The 15,753-nt window shown below is 54.4% G+C and overlaps 1 protein-coding gene across 1 annotated transcript in view; it reads left to right on the top strand.

Moving 5' to 3' along the window:
• Nucleotides 1-10,236: 10,236 nt before the first annotated feature.
• The window catches only part of NIBAN1 (niban apoptosis regulator 1), a 72,679-nt gene continuing 67,162 nt past the window's right edge, over nt 10,237-15,753 (top strand). The window contains exon 1 of the mRNA XM_040985366.1: nt 10,237-10,361. Within this exon, the coding sequence (XP_040841300.1) occupies nt 10,307-10,361 (55 nt within the window). The 5' untranslated portion in view covers nt 10,237-10,306. The remainder of the gene's footprint in view (nt 10,362-15,753) is intronic.

The raw sequence follows: 15,753 nt of genomic DNA, 5'->3' as shown, positions 1-15,753 counted from the left end.
TTCCTACCGTTCCAACAACAGCTTTGAAGGATGAACAGGACTAACTTGTTCCCACAGCAGGTGCTCCATGAAATTCTCAAGCCAGTACCCAGGGGGCAGCCTTGAGCAGCGGGTGCCGGACTCCAGCCCTGACTTAGTCACTGTGCCAGGAACGCAGTGTCCAAGCACCGGGGGTCGCTGTGGGTGGCCGGGGTGGCCACTGGAGGGCATCCGCTGAGCATCACTCAGCATGACTTGTCTGCTCCCCAGCAGGAGCCTTCGTCAGGGCGTAGCTGTAGTCTGGACTTAGCAGAGGTTGGGATCCAGCTGAGAAAAGCTGCAATTCCTCCCAGGGGTTTTGTACCCTGTGTCATCAAGCTGACACACCCTGGGGTCCCCGCACAGAGGGTCCTGCTGTAGTGCCTTCCCTGGGTGGAGGCTGGGACCGTCCCACTGAGGCCGGGGCAGACAGGATGGTGCAGTGCCAGCCACGGGGCTGTTTCCTGGGTGTGCAACCATGTGCTGCCCTCTGCCTGCAGGCGCGGTGGGGGGGGGGGGTGCAAATGTCTCCTTGGCTGCAGACGCACCCCCCACAGGAAGCCAGAGGGAAGATGGGCAGGCTGTTGGCGGCTGCTGTGTGGAGCCAGGAAGAGCATGCCCAGGAGCCTGGCCCACTGTGTCCTGTACTTGCCCATCTGCAGTCACTCCAGCAGCACTGTGGGTAGCAAAATGAGACACAGGATTCAAGGTGGTGTGGATTAAAGAGATTGCTAATCAGACACTGTACTCCCTGCCAACCTAAAGCGTGCTCTTGCCCCAGGCACAGCGGAGGAAGCTGGGCCCCTCAGCCTGTGGATGCGGACAGAGTCACAGAACCTCTGGGCATGCGTGCACAGGGTCGCAGCCATGGAGCCAACACATCTTTCTAGCCCCATGTGCAGCAAATCCAAGCAATGGTAGTGTATAGTGGTCCCACCACCTCGGTGCACCAGCCCCACCCCTCCTGAATCCACTCGGGGTTCCACCGTCAGCACCCCTCCGCCCCCTCCGGAGGAGCTTTAGCAGCTGCTGGCATCTGATTAGGAAAATCCACCTGTTGGTGACATGCACAAGGAAGGAACTGACTCAGAAAGCAAAACAAAACAAAAAACCCCCTGTGATTCAGAGAATTAACAAATGTCAAAATGGGCGTCACGGGTGGCAGGTACAGACTAACGTCATAAAGCCACAGAAAAAGGTGGCCTGAGGCCAAGCCAGGCCCGACAGCTCCCCCAAGTGCCTCCCTGGTTGCCAAGGCACCCAGTGTGCCAGCAGGGGGTCCAGTAGGCGGCGCTGTCCCCAGGACACACCAGAACCAAACCGGCAGTCTCAGACTGGTAAGGCTGGGTGCAGTCTGACCTAGAATCCACGTATCTGCAGTAGGGGTGTGGCTGGGTGCTTACCAAAGCACCAGTGCCAGGGTGTCTCCATGGGTCGGAGGACTGGTGCCCAGTCAGCCAGACAGCCCTTGGGTCCTGGGGTCTGTCACTGACATTCCCAAGCTGCCTTGGTTTTCCTAACACCCTTGGGCTTCTGCCCCATCTGAGGTTGTATGTAAAGTTGGGCCCTAATTGAAAGTCACATGAAATAAACATCTTTCAACTTCCAAGGAGATGCGGGGCTGGTGTTGAGCAGCAGCAGCTGAAGTAGTTGGCTTGCAATCCTGGCATCCATACTGGAACACCGGTTCCAGTCCCAGCTGCTCCATTTCCAATCCAGCTCCCTGCTAATGTACCTGGAAAAGCAACCGAAGATGGCCCAAGTCCCTGGTCCCTACATCCACACCCTGGCCCCCTGCACCCACACCCTGGTCCCCTGCACCCACACCCTGGTCCCCGGCACCCACACCCTGGTCCCCTGCACCCACACCCTGGTCCCCGGCACCCACACCCTGGTCCCCTGCACCCACACCCTGGCCCCCTGCACCCACACCCTGGTCCCCTGCACCCACACCCTGGTCCCCGGCACCCACACCCTGGTCCCCTGCACCCACACCCTGGTCCCCTGCACCCACACCCTGGTCCCCTACACCCCAGACAACACTCCTGGCTCCCGACTTCCACCTAGCCCAGCACCCACTGTTTTAGCCATCCTCCTTCTCATGCTTCTTTCTGATTTTTGCCTTTGAAATATGTTGCAAGCCGCATCTGTATGCACTGGCCACATGCTGTGCCTAAAATGGCGCCGGCCGGAGAAGCCACACCTTCGTGCGTGTCACGTAGCCTAGCGCATGCGCAGTGAGCTGCGGCGTGGCCGGCACGTGAACACTGGGGACTGACGAATCCAGTCGCCCAGGACCCTGCGTGATCATGACGCCGACCTATCATCGGCGGAGGCGGGGCCAGTCGGCACATAAGAGCAGAAAGACTGCCGGGGTCCGCCCCTTTTCCTCTTCCTCATCTTTGTGCGCGCAATAAACTTTACCGCAGAAGGCTTCAATCGCGTCTGCCTCTTACTGCTGGGCGGTAAGACACGTGGGCGCGACAACTGGTGCCCGAAACCCGGGACCTGGAGGGGGCCTCCCGTTTCGAACGGGTGGAAGTCAGAACTGCGGCCAAAAGACAGGTAAGGAGCTCTGAGAGGGAGAACTTTCGGGTGACTAGGAGCATAAATCGGAGGTATAGGAACCACCGCTTCTGGTTATAGACATGGGCGCACGGTTCTCTCTGGTGAAATTTTTGCAGAGGGTTTATGCCCTCCGTAAGGGAGCGGTCAGAGAGAGTGACAAAGCCCTTCAGTCTGCCCAGGATAGTCTCTCAGAAACAGAGCGGGAGAGGAGAACCGGTTTGAAGCAAAAAATAGAGGTGAAATTGAAAGCAGTATCTTCCTCATCAAGTTCGGAGACGTCCGACGCGGAGGAAGGGTACAAGCGGCATAGGCGCTTAGGACGCAAACAACCCGCAGGAATCAGAGGAGGATCAGAAAAGGAGAAGAAAGAGAATGGCGGTGCTACTGCGCCGGCCAGGAGCGGCCCATGGCCTCAGGGCTCTGGAGCCATTACACTAATGGCTCCTCCTGCTGTGAAGCCATCTGCCCCGCCCATGAGTTGTGGCGCCGGCTCCTCCTTCATCGATGCAGCCGCGCGCCGGGAACTTCAAGATATGTTCCCCGTCTTAGAAGAAGAAAGGGAAAGAGTTTACAGACAGGTAGATGCAGCATTAGTGCGAGAATTGGCCATGTCTGTAAAGCAATATGGTCTTCATGCCAATTACACTTTGTCCCTGTTAGAACGTATGGGGGGAATGAATATGACTCCCTCTGATTGGCAATTTGTGGTGAAGGCTGTTCTCCCTAATATCGGATCATATCTAAATTGGAAGAGCCTATGGCAAGAGCTTTTGGCTGAGACCGCCCGGGCAAACCAACAGCGCGGCGGTGATGCTTTGACCTGGACTTATAATATGCTTTCTGGACAAGGCCAATACTCTGATGATCAAAAGAGATATCCATGGCCAGTTTATACTCAAATTTCTACTGCAGCTATAAAGGCTTGGAAGGCCCTTTCACTTAAAGGGCAAGAGAAACTGGGCATTACACAGGTTAAGCAGGAGCCGGATGAGCCCTTTGCTGATTTTGTGGCACGCGTAATGCAGGCCGTGGAAAGGACCTTTGGAGAGGGAGATCAGAACACTAGAATGGTAGAGCAGATAGTTTGGGAGCAGTGTAATGCAGAATGTAGAGCCCTACTCAAGGATCGTAAGTCCAAGGGAATTTCAGATTGGCTAAAGGTTTGTAGGGATACAGGAGGCCCCTTAACAGCTCATGGACTAGCAGCCGCCATTTTGAGGTCTAATCATAGGGAGAGAATATCACCTGTGTGCTTTCAGTGTGGAAAACCAGGACATATGAAAAGGGAATGCCGTGCAGGGCCTAGCAATAAGCCTCCTGGGATGTGCCCACGGTGCCGCAAAGGTAGACATTGGGCCAATGAGTGCAAGTCAGTGAAGGACATAGAAGGACGCCCTCTCTCGAGCCAGGAGTCAAAAAACGGGAGATGGGGACCGAAGGCCCAGGTCCCCTTGACCGACCGGGCACTCTTCCGTCATGCACGAGGGGACCCTGCCAGGAGCGACACCCTGCAAGCCTGGACCTCTGTGCCACCACCGGAGTCCTCTTAAAACCAGAGGACGGCATTACGCCGGTACCGGTCATCTTAACAGACACGGTACCACCTGGTGCGGTCGGGCTTGTGATAGGCCGAGCAGCCTTGAGCTCTCAAGGTTTTATTGTAACACCTGGAATTTTACATCCGGAAGCTAGCTCCTTTTCAGTGCTGTGCTCAGTTGCACGAGGTGCTTTTGCTGTTGCGCCAGGTGATCCTATAGCCCAACTCATATTTTTACCAGCTTTAATTAGTGCAGATAAGACTGTTCAGACCCGAGTAGAGGTTCCTTATATAAATTTAATGATGGATATGGTCGATAGACCCATACTTGAGTTGCAAATAGAGAATAGACCGTTTATGGGACTTTTAGACACAGGAGCTGATAAGAGCATCATAACCTCCAAGTATTGGCCGCGTGATTGGCCTTTGATTCAAACTTCTCATAGCCTACGCGGTCTGGGGTTTGAACAAGCTCCATCCCAAAGTGCCAGAGCCCTACAATGGAAGGATAAGGAAGGCAATTGCGGGACAGTCACACCATATGTCCTGAACCTACCGGTTTGCCTTTGGGGAAGAGATATTCTTCAACAGATGGGGATACGACTAGTCTCCAATGCCTCTGGTTATTCTGAAGTCTCTCAAAAGTTGATGGATAAAATGGGCTATATTCAAGGAAAAGGTTTAGGTAAACAGAGTCAAGGTATTGTCCAGCCAATTGAACCCCGGGGAAATCCAGGCCGTAAAGGTCTGGGTTTTTAGTAGCGGCCATTGGCGTGCAGCTGCCCATACCCTGGAAAACAGCGGAGCCGGTTTGGGTTCCCCAATGGCCGCTTTCTCTTGAAAAATGCCAAGCTGCTCAACAATTAGTTCAGGAACAGCTACATTTGGGACATCTGGAGCCCTCTGTTTCTCCTTGGAATACTCCTATCTTTGTTATCAGAAAGAAATCAGGAAAGTGGCGCCTCCTACATGATTTAAGAGCTGTAAATGCACAGATGCAGTACTTTGGCCCCGTTCAACGTGGCCTTCCAGTTTTGTCATCCCTCCCTAAGCAATGGCCGTTATTAGTGATTGATTTGAAGGATTGCTTTTTTTCTATACCATTAGCATTGAAGGATAGGGAGAGGTTTGCTTTTACTATTCCCTCCATTAATCATGAAGAGCCGGATAAACGATATCAATGGAAAGTTTTGCCCCAGGGGATGGCTAACAGTCCTACCATGTGTCAACTTTATGTTGCCCAAGTGTTACAACCACTGCGAGATCGTTTTCCAGCGGCCCGCATCGTCCATTATATGGACGATATTTTAATTTGTACTCAAGAGCAAGATCAGTTGTTACAGATTTACGTTGATCTGAAGCGGGCTCTACAGGATTATGGCCTTATGATTTCATCCGAGAAGGTTCAAATACAGCAGGTGAAAGCCTTCTTAGGGTCTTTAATTACAGAAACATATATTAAGCCTCAAAAGATAAGCCTCAAGATTTCTCATTTGCGAACTTTGAATGATTTTCAGAAATTAGTGGGGGATATTAATTGGTTGCGACCTTTCCTTAAGATCTCTTCTCAAGAGTTACGGCCTTTGTTTGCTCTGCTTGAAGGCGATTCTGATCTCACTTCCAGGCGAACCCTCACCCCTGAGGCACAACAGGTCATAATAAAAGTCCAGGAAGCTATTGAAAAGGCTCAATTAGTACGCCTAGATCAAAATCAGCCTTTTGAGCTATGTGTATTGCCTACAGAAGTTTTCCCCACTGCTGTATTATGGCAACAGGGCCCGTTACTTTGGATTCATTCTCAGGTTTCTCAGATTAAGTCTATTCAGTGGTATCCATCTGCAGTCGCATCAATAGTGTTTAAAGGATTAAAATTAGCCTTAATTCATTTTGGGCGTCATCCAGACCGCATAATAGTCCCCTATACTGTCCAGCAATTACAAGTGCTGAGTGGGTGTAGCAATGAGTGGTCCATCTTAATGTTTGTCTATCAGGGAACTTTTGATAATCATTTTCCAAGGCATCCATTACTACAATTTTTACAGCGACATCCTGTGGTTTTTCCGATAAGAACCAGTGCCTGTCCTCTCCCTGGTGCTCTTACAATTTTTACTGACGGTTCCTCGACAGGAGCCGGAGCCTTAGTTGCCGGAGATACTGTAATAAAAAAGACCTTTGCGACGGTTTCTCCTCAGAGGGTAGAATGCCATATGGTGCTTTTTGCCTTACAAACCTTTCTAGAACCTTTAAATATTGTTTCTGATTCTCAATATGTTGTTAATGCAGTGAATGTTTTGGAGGCCGCTGGCTCTATTTCAGGGTCCGGCCCGGTGGCGGATCTCTTTAAACAAATTCAACAGGCCATATGGCATAGAAGCCACCCCTTTTATATAACCCATATCCGAGCTCATTCAGGTTTACCAGGGCCATTAGCTCGAGGGAATGCTCTTGCCGATGCCGCCACCAGAACCCAAATCATGATTATGATGGTGTCTCCACCATCCTCAGGGGAGAGAGCCCGCCAGTTTCATTCACAATTTCATGTTTCAGCCCAGACCCTCAGACTCCGATTTGGGATCACTAGAAAGGAAGCGCGCCAGATAGTTCTTGATTGCCCTGCCTGCTGCGAATTTAGACCTGCTTCACATGAGGGGGTCAATCCTAGGGGATTGAGACCCAATCAATTGTGGCAGATGGATGTGACACACGTCCCATCCTTTGGGAGGAACCAATTTGTTCATGTATCCGTGGACTCCTTTTCTGGTGTGCTCTTTGCATCAGTTCTAACTGGGGAGAAGGCCATCCATGTAATCCAGCATTGCTTAGAAGCATGGGCCGCATGGGGTAAACCTGAATGTATTAAGACTGATAATGGTCCCGCCTATACTTCAGCCAAATTTCGTGATTTTTGCATGAAGATGGGCGTCAAATTAGTGACTGGCATCCCTTATAATCCACAAGGTCAGGGGATAATCGAACGTGCTCATCGCTCTATTAAGGAATTGTTACAAAAACAAAAAACCACCTGGGAATCACTTGGCCTCGCCAGTCAGAGCCCTCGGGCCACCCTAGCCCTGGCTCTCTTCACCATCAATTTTTTACAGCTGGATGAGCAAGGCCTCAGTGCTGCAGATCGTCATTCCCTTAACACGGCGCAAGAGCAATCTTGGGTCAAGTGGAAGGATGTTCTGGAGTCCAAATGGAAGGGCCCAGACCCAGTTATTAGGCAGGCTCGAGGAGCCATTTGTGTGTTTCCACAGGACGCCCCAGTTCCGGTTTGGGTTCCAGCTCGATTGACTCGTTCCTGTCCATCACCGCCTTCTGACGTTTCTGCAACCGCTGGAGCGCTTGCACGAGGATCTGACTTGGGGAAGATTCATGCAACCCCGCAATCAGAAACTCCTCCTACAATCCCACAGGACAATGGTGCCCCGCCCAGTGCAAACACAGCTGATGGTGCAACTAATGGTCTGTATGGCGCTTGTGAGGACCGTGATTGCTGAGCCACGATGAGGAGTTTTGAGTGTTTTTCCACGACCCTTACCGGTCGCCCACTCAGCCCGAGTGTTTCCTTGATTTTTTCTTCTTTGGATTTGCCTTTTCTCCCTTATGATGATATTAAGGAGAATGTGAGTAATTTTTTATTCCCCCTACAGGACGCGCTTTGTTTTCAAGCATTTCCTGAGAATTTTAGTGTCAAGGTTTATGTGTTATTCCTTTTCAAAATGTTTCAACGGCTGCTAATCTTTCTTGCCAGCTTTCTTCTTATCTTTTAGGAAATTGGACGAGAGAATTTGATACTTTACAGTCGGAGTTGAGAATTGCCATTGTCCAGATTAATTTTACACGGGTGGATCCTGTTGTTGCTGAAACCCTGGCCACTTGGATTTGGAACATCACTTCCCATATTAAGGAATGGGTGGGAGTGGTTGTGCTGATTCTGCTCTTGTGTGCAGGCTGTGCCTTATGCCTTTTTTGCCTGTGTCATCTGAGACACCGCGCTCAGCGAGATCGTGTGGCAATACATCAAGCCCTACTAGCCATGCAGTATGGTGACTCCCCCATGGTATGGTTGAGCATGCTTCAACGGGTTTAGTTAAGAGCATGGACATCATGGCTCCTGCACCTCAGGCCATTATGGCATTGCACTGAGTTCGAGCATGATGCACCCGACTAGCCCTTGCACCTCGCAGGACTTATCCATTGCACGCGAGAGGGTAGTCACTCTTATAACTGCCTTGTCGAGACATTGCTCTTTACAACCGCCGCGGTTGTAGCCCATGACGGGTAAGATAGACCCAGACAATTATCGGTCTAAGACAGGGACTACGTCAAGCTACGCAGCCTCCCTATGACGGATCGTGCGCCTTGAGTCTACAACCTAAGACAGGCCCATACCAGCTTATTTTTTCTATTGTGTAAGAAGGGGAGAGATGTTGCAAGCCGCATCTGTATGCACTGGCCACATGCTGTGCCTAAAATGGCGCCGGCCGGAGAAGCCACACCTTCGTGCGTGTCACGTAGCCTAGCGCATGCGCAGTGAGCTGCGGCGTGGCCGGCACGTGAACACTGGGGACTGACGAATCCAGTCGCCCAGGACCCTGCGTGATCATGACGCCGACCTATCATCGGCGGAGGCGGGGCCAGTCGGCACATAAGAGCAGAAAGACTGCCGGGGTCCGCCCCCTTTTCCTCTTCCTCATCTTTGTGCGCGCAATAAACTTTACCGCAGAAGGCTTCACTCGCGTCTGCGTCTTATTGCGGGACAATAAGACACGTGGGCGCGACAGAAATAATGAATCTTTAAAGAAAGAAATCTCAGCACTATTTACCAGAAAGAAACGGTCTTAGGAATATTTTCATACAAAGCAAACACAAAGTAGGGAATTTTCTGAACTAGCTGACTTGAATCATGTGAAATTGAATCTGGCTCATGAAGTTATTGAATTGCTTGGAGACTCATTTCTAGTGTGTGATTAATAAAATGATACTCACATAGGATTTGCAAATATTAAATACCATGACTTAAAATAACATGCGCCTTAATTTTTCCTGCAAATCACGGTGATGGGGAGGAAGCAACACTGCTTGCAGACAGCTCGAGCATTGTCAATGGCCACGCGCTGGGAATGGCCACGCGCTGGGAATGGCCCTTCCTGGGTGTTAGTGAAGGGGTGAAGATGGGAGGTTAAGCTCTTCCACCAGGTTCAGGCTGACCAGGTTCAGGCTGCGGAGGGACTTAGAATTTGCCGTTCACCAGCCTGCTGCTCTCCCAGCCGGCCTTCCTGCACCTGCCTGCGATGATGCCACAAATGAGCAAAGACTGACAGCTGGGAGTCATCAGTCCCTCAGAGCAGTGACGACACCTGACAAGCGTGTGTGTGTGTGTGTGTGTGTGTGTGTGTGTGTGTGTGTGTGTGTGTGTGTGTGTGTGTGTGTGTGTGTGTGTGTGTGTGTGTGTGTGTGTGTGTGTGTGTGTGTGTGTGTGTGTGTGTGTGTGTGTGTGTGTGTGTGTGTGTGTGTGTGTGTGTGTGTGTGTGTGTGTGTGTGTGTAGGCTGGGCATTGTGTGTGTCTGCAGAGCTGTGAACAGGGTGTGTCTGTGCAGGCGGTGTACATGTAGAGGTGTATGATGTGCGTGTACGGGGGTTCTGAGTGTGTGTAAGGTGCATATAGGTGTGTGTGGAGGGCTGTGTGTCCATAGGTGTGCACTGTGTGTTTTCAGTGTGTACGATATGGCTGTGTGTGTAGGGTTATGTCAATGTGAGTGGAGGGAGTGTGTCTGTAGGCGTGTGGATGGTGTTGGCGTGGCATGAGGGTCTCAGACGCACAGGTGGAGCTGGTGAGAGCTGCCTTTTCCATGGGGGCGCGCGTAGAGCAATGAGACGTCTCAAGTCCACCCGCGGGGCTCGCAGCCACCCGGAGCCCCACAGTCGTCCTCTCTCCCCGCCCCCCATGTTTCTGGTCCGCCCCAGGTTGGCGCCCAGCGGGCGGAAAGCCTTGGGAGAGGCGGTCCTGGAGCGCCCGCGAAGGGGCGGGAGGCGGCCACTTGGGCGCTGGGGCGCGGCCGGGGGAGGCGCCCAGGAGGCGGCGCCGGCTGAAGAGGTCGCCTCAGCCTCGAGCCGCCGTCGGAGCTCTGGAGCGAGCGAGTCCTCTGCGCACAGCACCTCATCCACCGAGCCTCGGCCATGGGTGGCACCGCCTCCAGCCAGCTGGACGAGACCCGGAGCGCCTACATCCGAGGTACGCGGGTCTCCATCTGCGGCTCGGGCGCCCGGAGCGCGGGCGCGTCTGCTGGTGCGGGCGGGAGGACACCTGAGCTGTCCGCGCACCTGGAGCCTGGGGTGGGGAAGGCTTGGGAGGTGCTGCGGGAGGCAGGCGCAGGTGCGGGCGCAGGTGCAGGGTTGCTGGGAGACGCCCCGTGGCACCTGGCGCGAGTTGAGCTGAGCTGCTTCTGCGGGGCTGTCCGTCCTTCTTGGTTTCCCTGGGGATTCCCGGCGTGGAGCGGAGTTTCCCTTCGTGTCCGGGGAGAGGGCAGTGTGGGCCGCCGCTTCCTCGCGCCCTGGGCGCGTGGCCAGCCCAACGGTGCTGTCCCGTACCCTCCTGGCAGGGGTGCGGCCAGGCGGGAGGAAGGAACTGAAAGGTTTTGTAAGAACGGGTGAAGGGAACGCGGGGCAGGAACTCGCCGTGGAGAGCGTCTGGGGGAGCAGGCAGGTTGAGCCCCCTCTGTGGGGGTATGCGGCCTGGCGGCCCCCAGACCTCTGTGTCCCCCTCCTTTGACAAGCAGCCGTCTGTCTGACGACTTTACTCTGTGTTGTGGGATGTGTGTGTTTCCGGAGGTGGCAAGCCCCGGTTTCAGGCTGATTCTTTGCAGCAGTGGCCAAGTGCTTCCTGGGGCCTGCTGCCGCACCTAGGGTCTTTTCTGGAGAGACAATTGTGCCTTCCGTGTCGTAGCCGGTATTTATTTTCAGTCATTGCAGCAGCATTCGGAAGTGCTGGAGAAGCTGAATAAGTCAGGACCCTTGGGGCGAGCCAGGTCCTGTGATTGAGTCTGCAGATTCCTGGGCTGAAGCGCTGGGAGCACAGGACGTGTTCCAGCTGGCGTGGCCGGGCCCCAGCCCGCCAGGTCCCTCTGCTGCTGCTGAGCGTGGGAGTGGAGGAAGCTGATCCTGGCCTGGGTCCTAAGCGTTTAGCCACCACTGGCGTGGGATGAGTGGACAGGAGGCTTGTGTGTGTGTGTTTGGCCACGGCTGAGCTAGGGCACCGGGCTGTGCTGGAGTAAAGTGGTAGCTGAGGGCGTGACATCTTGCCCAGAGCTGTCCTCTGGTCGGATGGGGAGGGTGCTGGAAGGTGTGTGGTGGGCCAGTGCAGAGGACGGTGAAGGCAGCTGGCGTGTAGCTTCGTGTCAGAGCTCTGGTCTTGCCAGAAGGAGGACCCGTGGAAGACATGCCTGAGCACATGGGGCCGTGGGACATGCGGAAGCCCCCTGTCCCCGAGCAGACCTGTCCGTGCGTGTCACCGAGCTGTGCTCAAGGGCCCAGACGTGTGAGGAGCTAGGTCCCATCCAAGACGCTGGCTCTGTGACGGGTGTGGCACTCCTGTGTCCTCAACATGGTGTCTGGGGGCCCCTCAGTCACTTCCCGGGGTCAGCAGCCAGCTGAGTCCCCAAGGACAGTGCCCCCGCCCCGGGCCAGCACTGACCCAGCTGGCAGGATGCTGGCAGCACACAGCGCCAGTGGGCACTGAGGGCACGCGTCTCTGTTTCTGTTTCTGGTAATGCATTTGGTGTGCCTGGAATAGAACTGTCGCTTTCAGAATGTGTTTGCTTTCCTTTGAAAAGGGACTGCTGAATTTTTGATGGGCCAAAGAGGAAAAAGCAGAGTTCTCCCTTGCCCTGGGAAGTCCAGCAGGGGAGGCATCAGGGCCAGAGCTGGGCACCCAGGCGAGAGTGTGTGGTGCCCGGGTGCCAGTGGGCACTTGCTGACTTTGGCTGTTGTGGAGTTGGTTGTGGGCACCCTGGAAAGGCCCAGGTGGCTTCCCCTGGAACACTCTGGTGAGCTGATGCTGGCAAAATTAAAAAAATGAGTTTCACCTTCTAATCAGCACGGGTTCCACGTTGGTGTGTTTCCTAAGGGTAAAGTGAGGTCCATGCTGGTCCTGGCATCCAGGCGGGATGGTGGGGGGCAGAAGAGCCCCGCTCGGTTGCTGGCTCCTGCACCAGTGGGGGGCTTGTCTTGGTGGAGCTTGGTCAGTAGAGAGGAGCAGAGAGCTGCTCTGATTCGCCTGGTCATCCTAAGGCAGTCTCAGAGGCTGGATGGGCTGGCTGACCGTGGCTGTGGCCCAGGACGGACAGTTAGAACATGAGGTCCATTAGATGCTGGTGGGTGCCTCCTGGTATCCTTCCCCACCCCAGGGGCCTCCAGGGCTGTGGTGCCCTTGATCTCTGGCCACTTTTTAACTCGAGTCCTTCAGGATGCTGTGGGGTCTCAGAGGAGAGCTGGAGCCTGGCCCATGGGGAGCAATCCGCCTGTGCCACCCCAGGTGGCCTGGGCCAAGGATGCCTGCACCTGGTTGGGATTGCTAGCTGTCACCCGCTGGCCCCAGTGACTGCCCAGGAAGGGGCATTTAAGCCTTTGTAGCATCTGGATTTGAGTCCTGACTCAGTGTGGGTGGTGTGCACACCCTGGAGGCAGTGGTGGCTCCTGTGATTGGGTGCCTGCCACTCCCTGGGAGCTCTGGGTTGCACCCTGGCTTCTGCCTTAGCTCCCAGTGTGGGCATTTGGAGAATACAGAAGCAGACAGGACTCACTGTGTCTGCCTGCGTCCCCTTCTCTGTCTCACAAGTAAAATAAGTCCTGTGATAAAGGTGTTCCTAGCCTTCCTTGCAGCCACACAGGGTGATGTGGCTGAGTGTTGGCCAATGGAATGCAGGTAGCAGGGCCGTGTGCCTTCTCCAGGCAGCATGAGGCGAGCTGTGCCCCCGCCCTGCTGGCTGGGTTGTGTGTGTGGCCGGAGCTGTGGTCCTGTTCAGGGAGGTGTCCATCAAAGCAGGGCTACGGGAGGAGCAAGGGCTCAGGACCCTAGGAACCTTGGTCTCTGTGGACTCCAGCCCTGGATCACCCATCTCTGGGCTTTGCTGCTGCCTACAGACAGATCCCCCCACAGCCATCACTCACAGGGTTGGCCTCTATGGCCTGTGGCTGCAGCCTCCTGACTTTCCTGGCCCTGTGCTATTCAGTGGCAACCCCCAGGGGTGGAATGAGTGCCTGGCTCAGCAGAGCCAGAGAAGAAGCCACCGGGCCCTGGCATCTCACACCTCTGTGCCGAGTTGGGATCGGGAGGTGGAGTGGAGCTAAGCCCAGGTACTCCAGACACCTGTGCCCAGCCTCTGCCACACGAGAGCCAGGCTTCTAGCACGGGCCTCTCTGTGCAACACACCCTAAGCCCACCCAAATCCCAGCAGGTGCTCTGTAAGAAAAACAGTGGAGGGAGGCTGAAGGCTGTGCCTTTTGTGCTTGGCTGTCCCTATTTGTACAAGTACGTGGAGTCCTTTGGGGAGTGAGGACTGGCAGCTCCCGCAGCAGGAGTCGCAGGGCTGAAAGGGAGAAGGCAGGGGCCCAGGGGCTGCATCCACACCGGGGTGTGGGTCCTGGGCATGCCACACTGCCCACCAAGCCGGCAGGAGTTCTGAGTCGGGAAAGGCAGTGTCTGGTGTCAGGAATGACCTTGTTCCTTCCGGCCTCGTGAATGGATGCCAAGGCACTGGGGAGGCCGAGCTCCTTACTGTGACATAAGCGACGTTGTGAGCAGAGAGGAGAAAGGAGACAGTCTCCTGTGCCCCAGGCAGAAGCAATGCAACCGTCCCTTCTGTGGGTTCTCCCACAAGCCTTGTAACCCACCCCGCTCAAGTCAGGTGCCAAATCGGGCCTGCTCTGAGGACTCCTCTTCCTGTGGACGCGCCCACAGCACTAAGGGTGTTCCAGAAACAGCGGCGACTCCGCTGGTGACCACAGTAACTGCTGCTGTTTTGTTTTAGCACCAGGCTGACTGTGGTTTCAGTCGGAATCCGGTCAGAGGCAGAAGCTGCAAGCGCTCAGCTTGCGGCACGGCGGCCAGGCCCCTGACACGCCGTGCAGTGTGAGTCAGTACCGTCATCCCTTGTGGTAAATCTTGATCCTCTGTCATCTGGAAGGACAGGCAGTTAAGCATGTGGCACGTGGGATGGTTTCCACTGAGAAGTGTCAAGTTAGGAATGAAAATAAGAGCGAGCTGAAAGGAACAGAAAAGCGTAAAAGCAGGATGGTCACTTGAGTCTGTCGCAAACGCAGTAGGAAAGCACAGGCCAGGGGCTGCGGCTCTTCAGTTCAGACAGATGTGTGCCTGCTGCGCGTGTGCACACACACACACACACGCACACACAAACGCACGCACACACTGCACACACACACATGCTGCACGTACTCCACACACATGCATACACACTGCACACACACTCCACAATATGCACACAGATTCACAAATACGCAGACACACACACCCCACACACATACATACACATTCACAAACACACACACTCCACAACCCCATGCACATGCACACACACACTCCACACACACTTCATACACATATATACACTCCACACACATGCACACACATCCACACACACACTCCGCACACCTACATACACATGCACACACATACACAAACATGCCTACACACACGCCACATACATGCACACACTCCACACACGCACTCCACACACACACTCCATGTAATACACGCACACTCCACACACACACTCCATGTAATACACACACACTCCACACACACACTCCCACAGATCCACACACACACTCCACACACACACTCCACGCACATATACACACACTATACACACACACACGTGCAGTGCAGACTCCCTCCTTCGACACTCAGAAATTTGTTTTCACACAAATCAGCAAGTTTCTGCCAGTAAGAAAGTGCGGGTAGCTCCGAGCGTTCCTTTTTTTGGTCCTGCAGTTTTCCTGTCCTTAGAGGTGCGAGCAGCAGAGGACCGGGCCTCAGGGTGGGCAGGGTGGGCGGCCAGCTTTGCTAGGTGCCTGGAGGCAGTTTTAAGGCAGCTCATGGCAGCCCTCGTTGTCGGAAGGCCAGCCGATGTCTCCGTGCCAGACCATCGGGATGACTTGTTTTTTTGTTGTTCTGGAGAATGTTTTTATTTTAAAACCAAACGTAGGATTGGGGAACCAACGTGTGGCTCTGTGACTCATCCCCAGGCCAGCGGCCAGGCCAGAGTCCCGCGTGTCCAACGTCGGAAGGAACGTTCTTCCCGGCTCACAGAGCTCTCGGCCGGCCCTGCACCAACCATGATTCACCAAGCAGTGTGTGCTGCTCCCTGCCGGGCACCCCTGAGACCCTGCACTCAACACAGGCCTTGGTCCACCTGCAATTTTTCTCTGGAATGCATCCAGCTGGGCAGTTCTCCTTGGGTTTATTATTTAAATTTATTTATTCATTTATTTGGCAGATGGAGTTTGAGAGCAAGGGAACTTACTTCTGTTGGGCTTGGGCGGCACTGAGCTGGGAGCCCACAAGGGTGTCAGGGATCCTGGGGGTCCGTGGCAGCAGGAAGCTGTAG

This window comes from Ochotona curzoniae, unplaced genomic scaffold, assembly GCF_017591425.1.
Source record: "Ochotona curzoniae isolate NIBS_2020 unplaced genomic scaffold, NIBS_Ocur_1.0 contig_430, whole genome shotgun sequence".
Lineage (NCBI taxonomy): Eukaryota > Metazoa > Chordata > Mammalia > Lagomorpha > Ochotonidae > Ochotona > Ochotona curzoniae.
The sequence above is the reverse complement of the archived record's forward strand: the minus strand, read 5'-3'. Positions and strand labels throughout refer to the sequence as shown.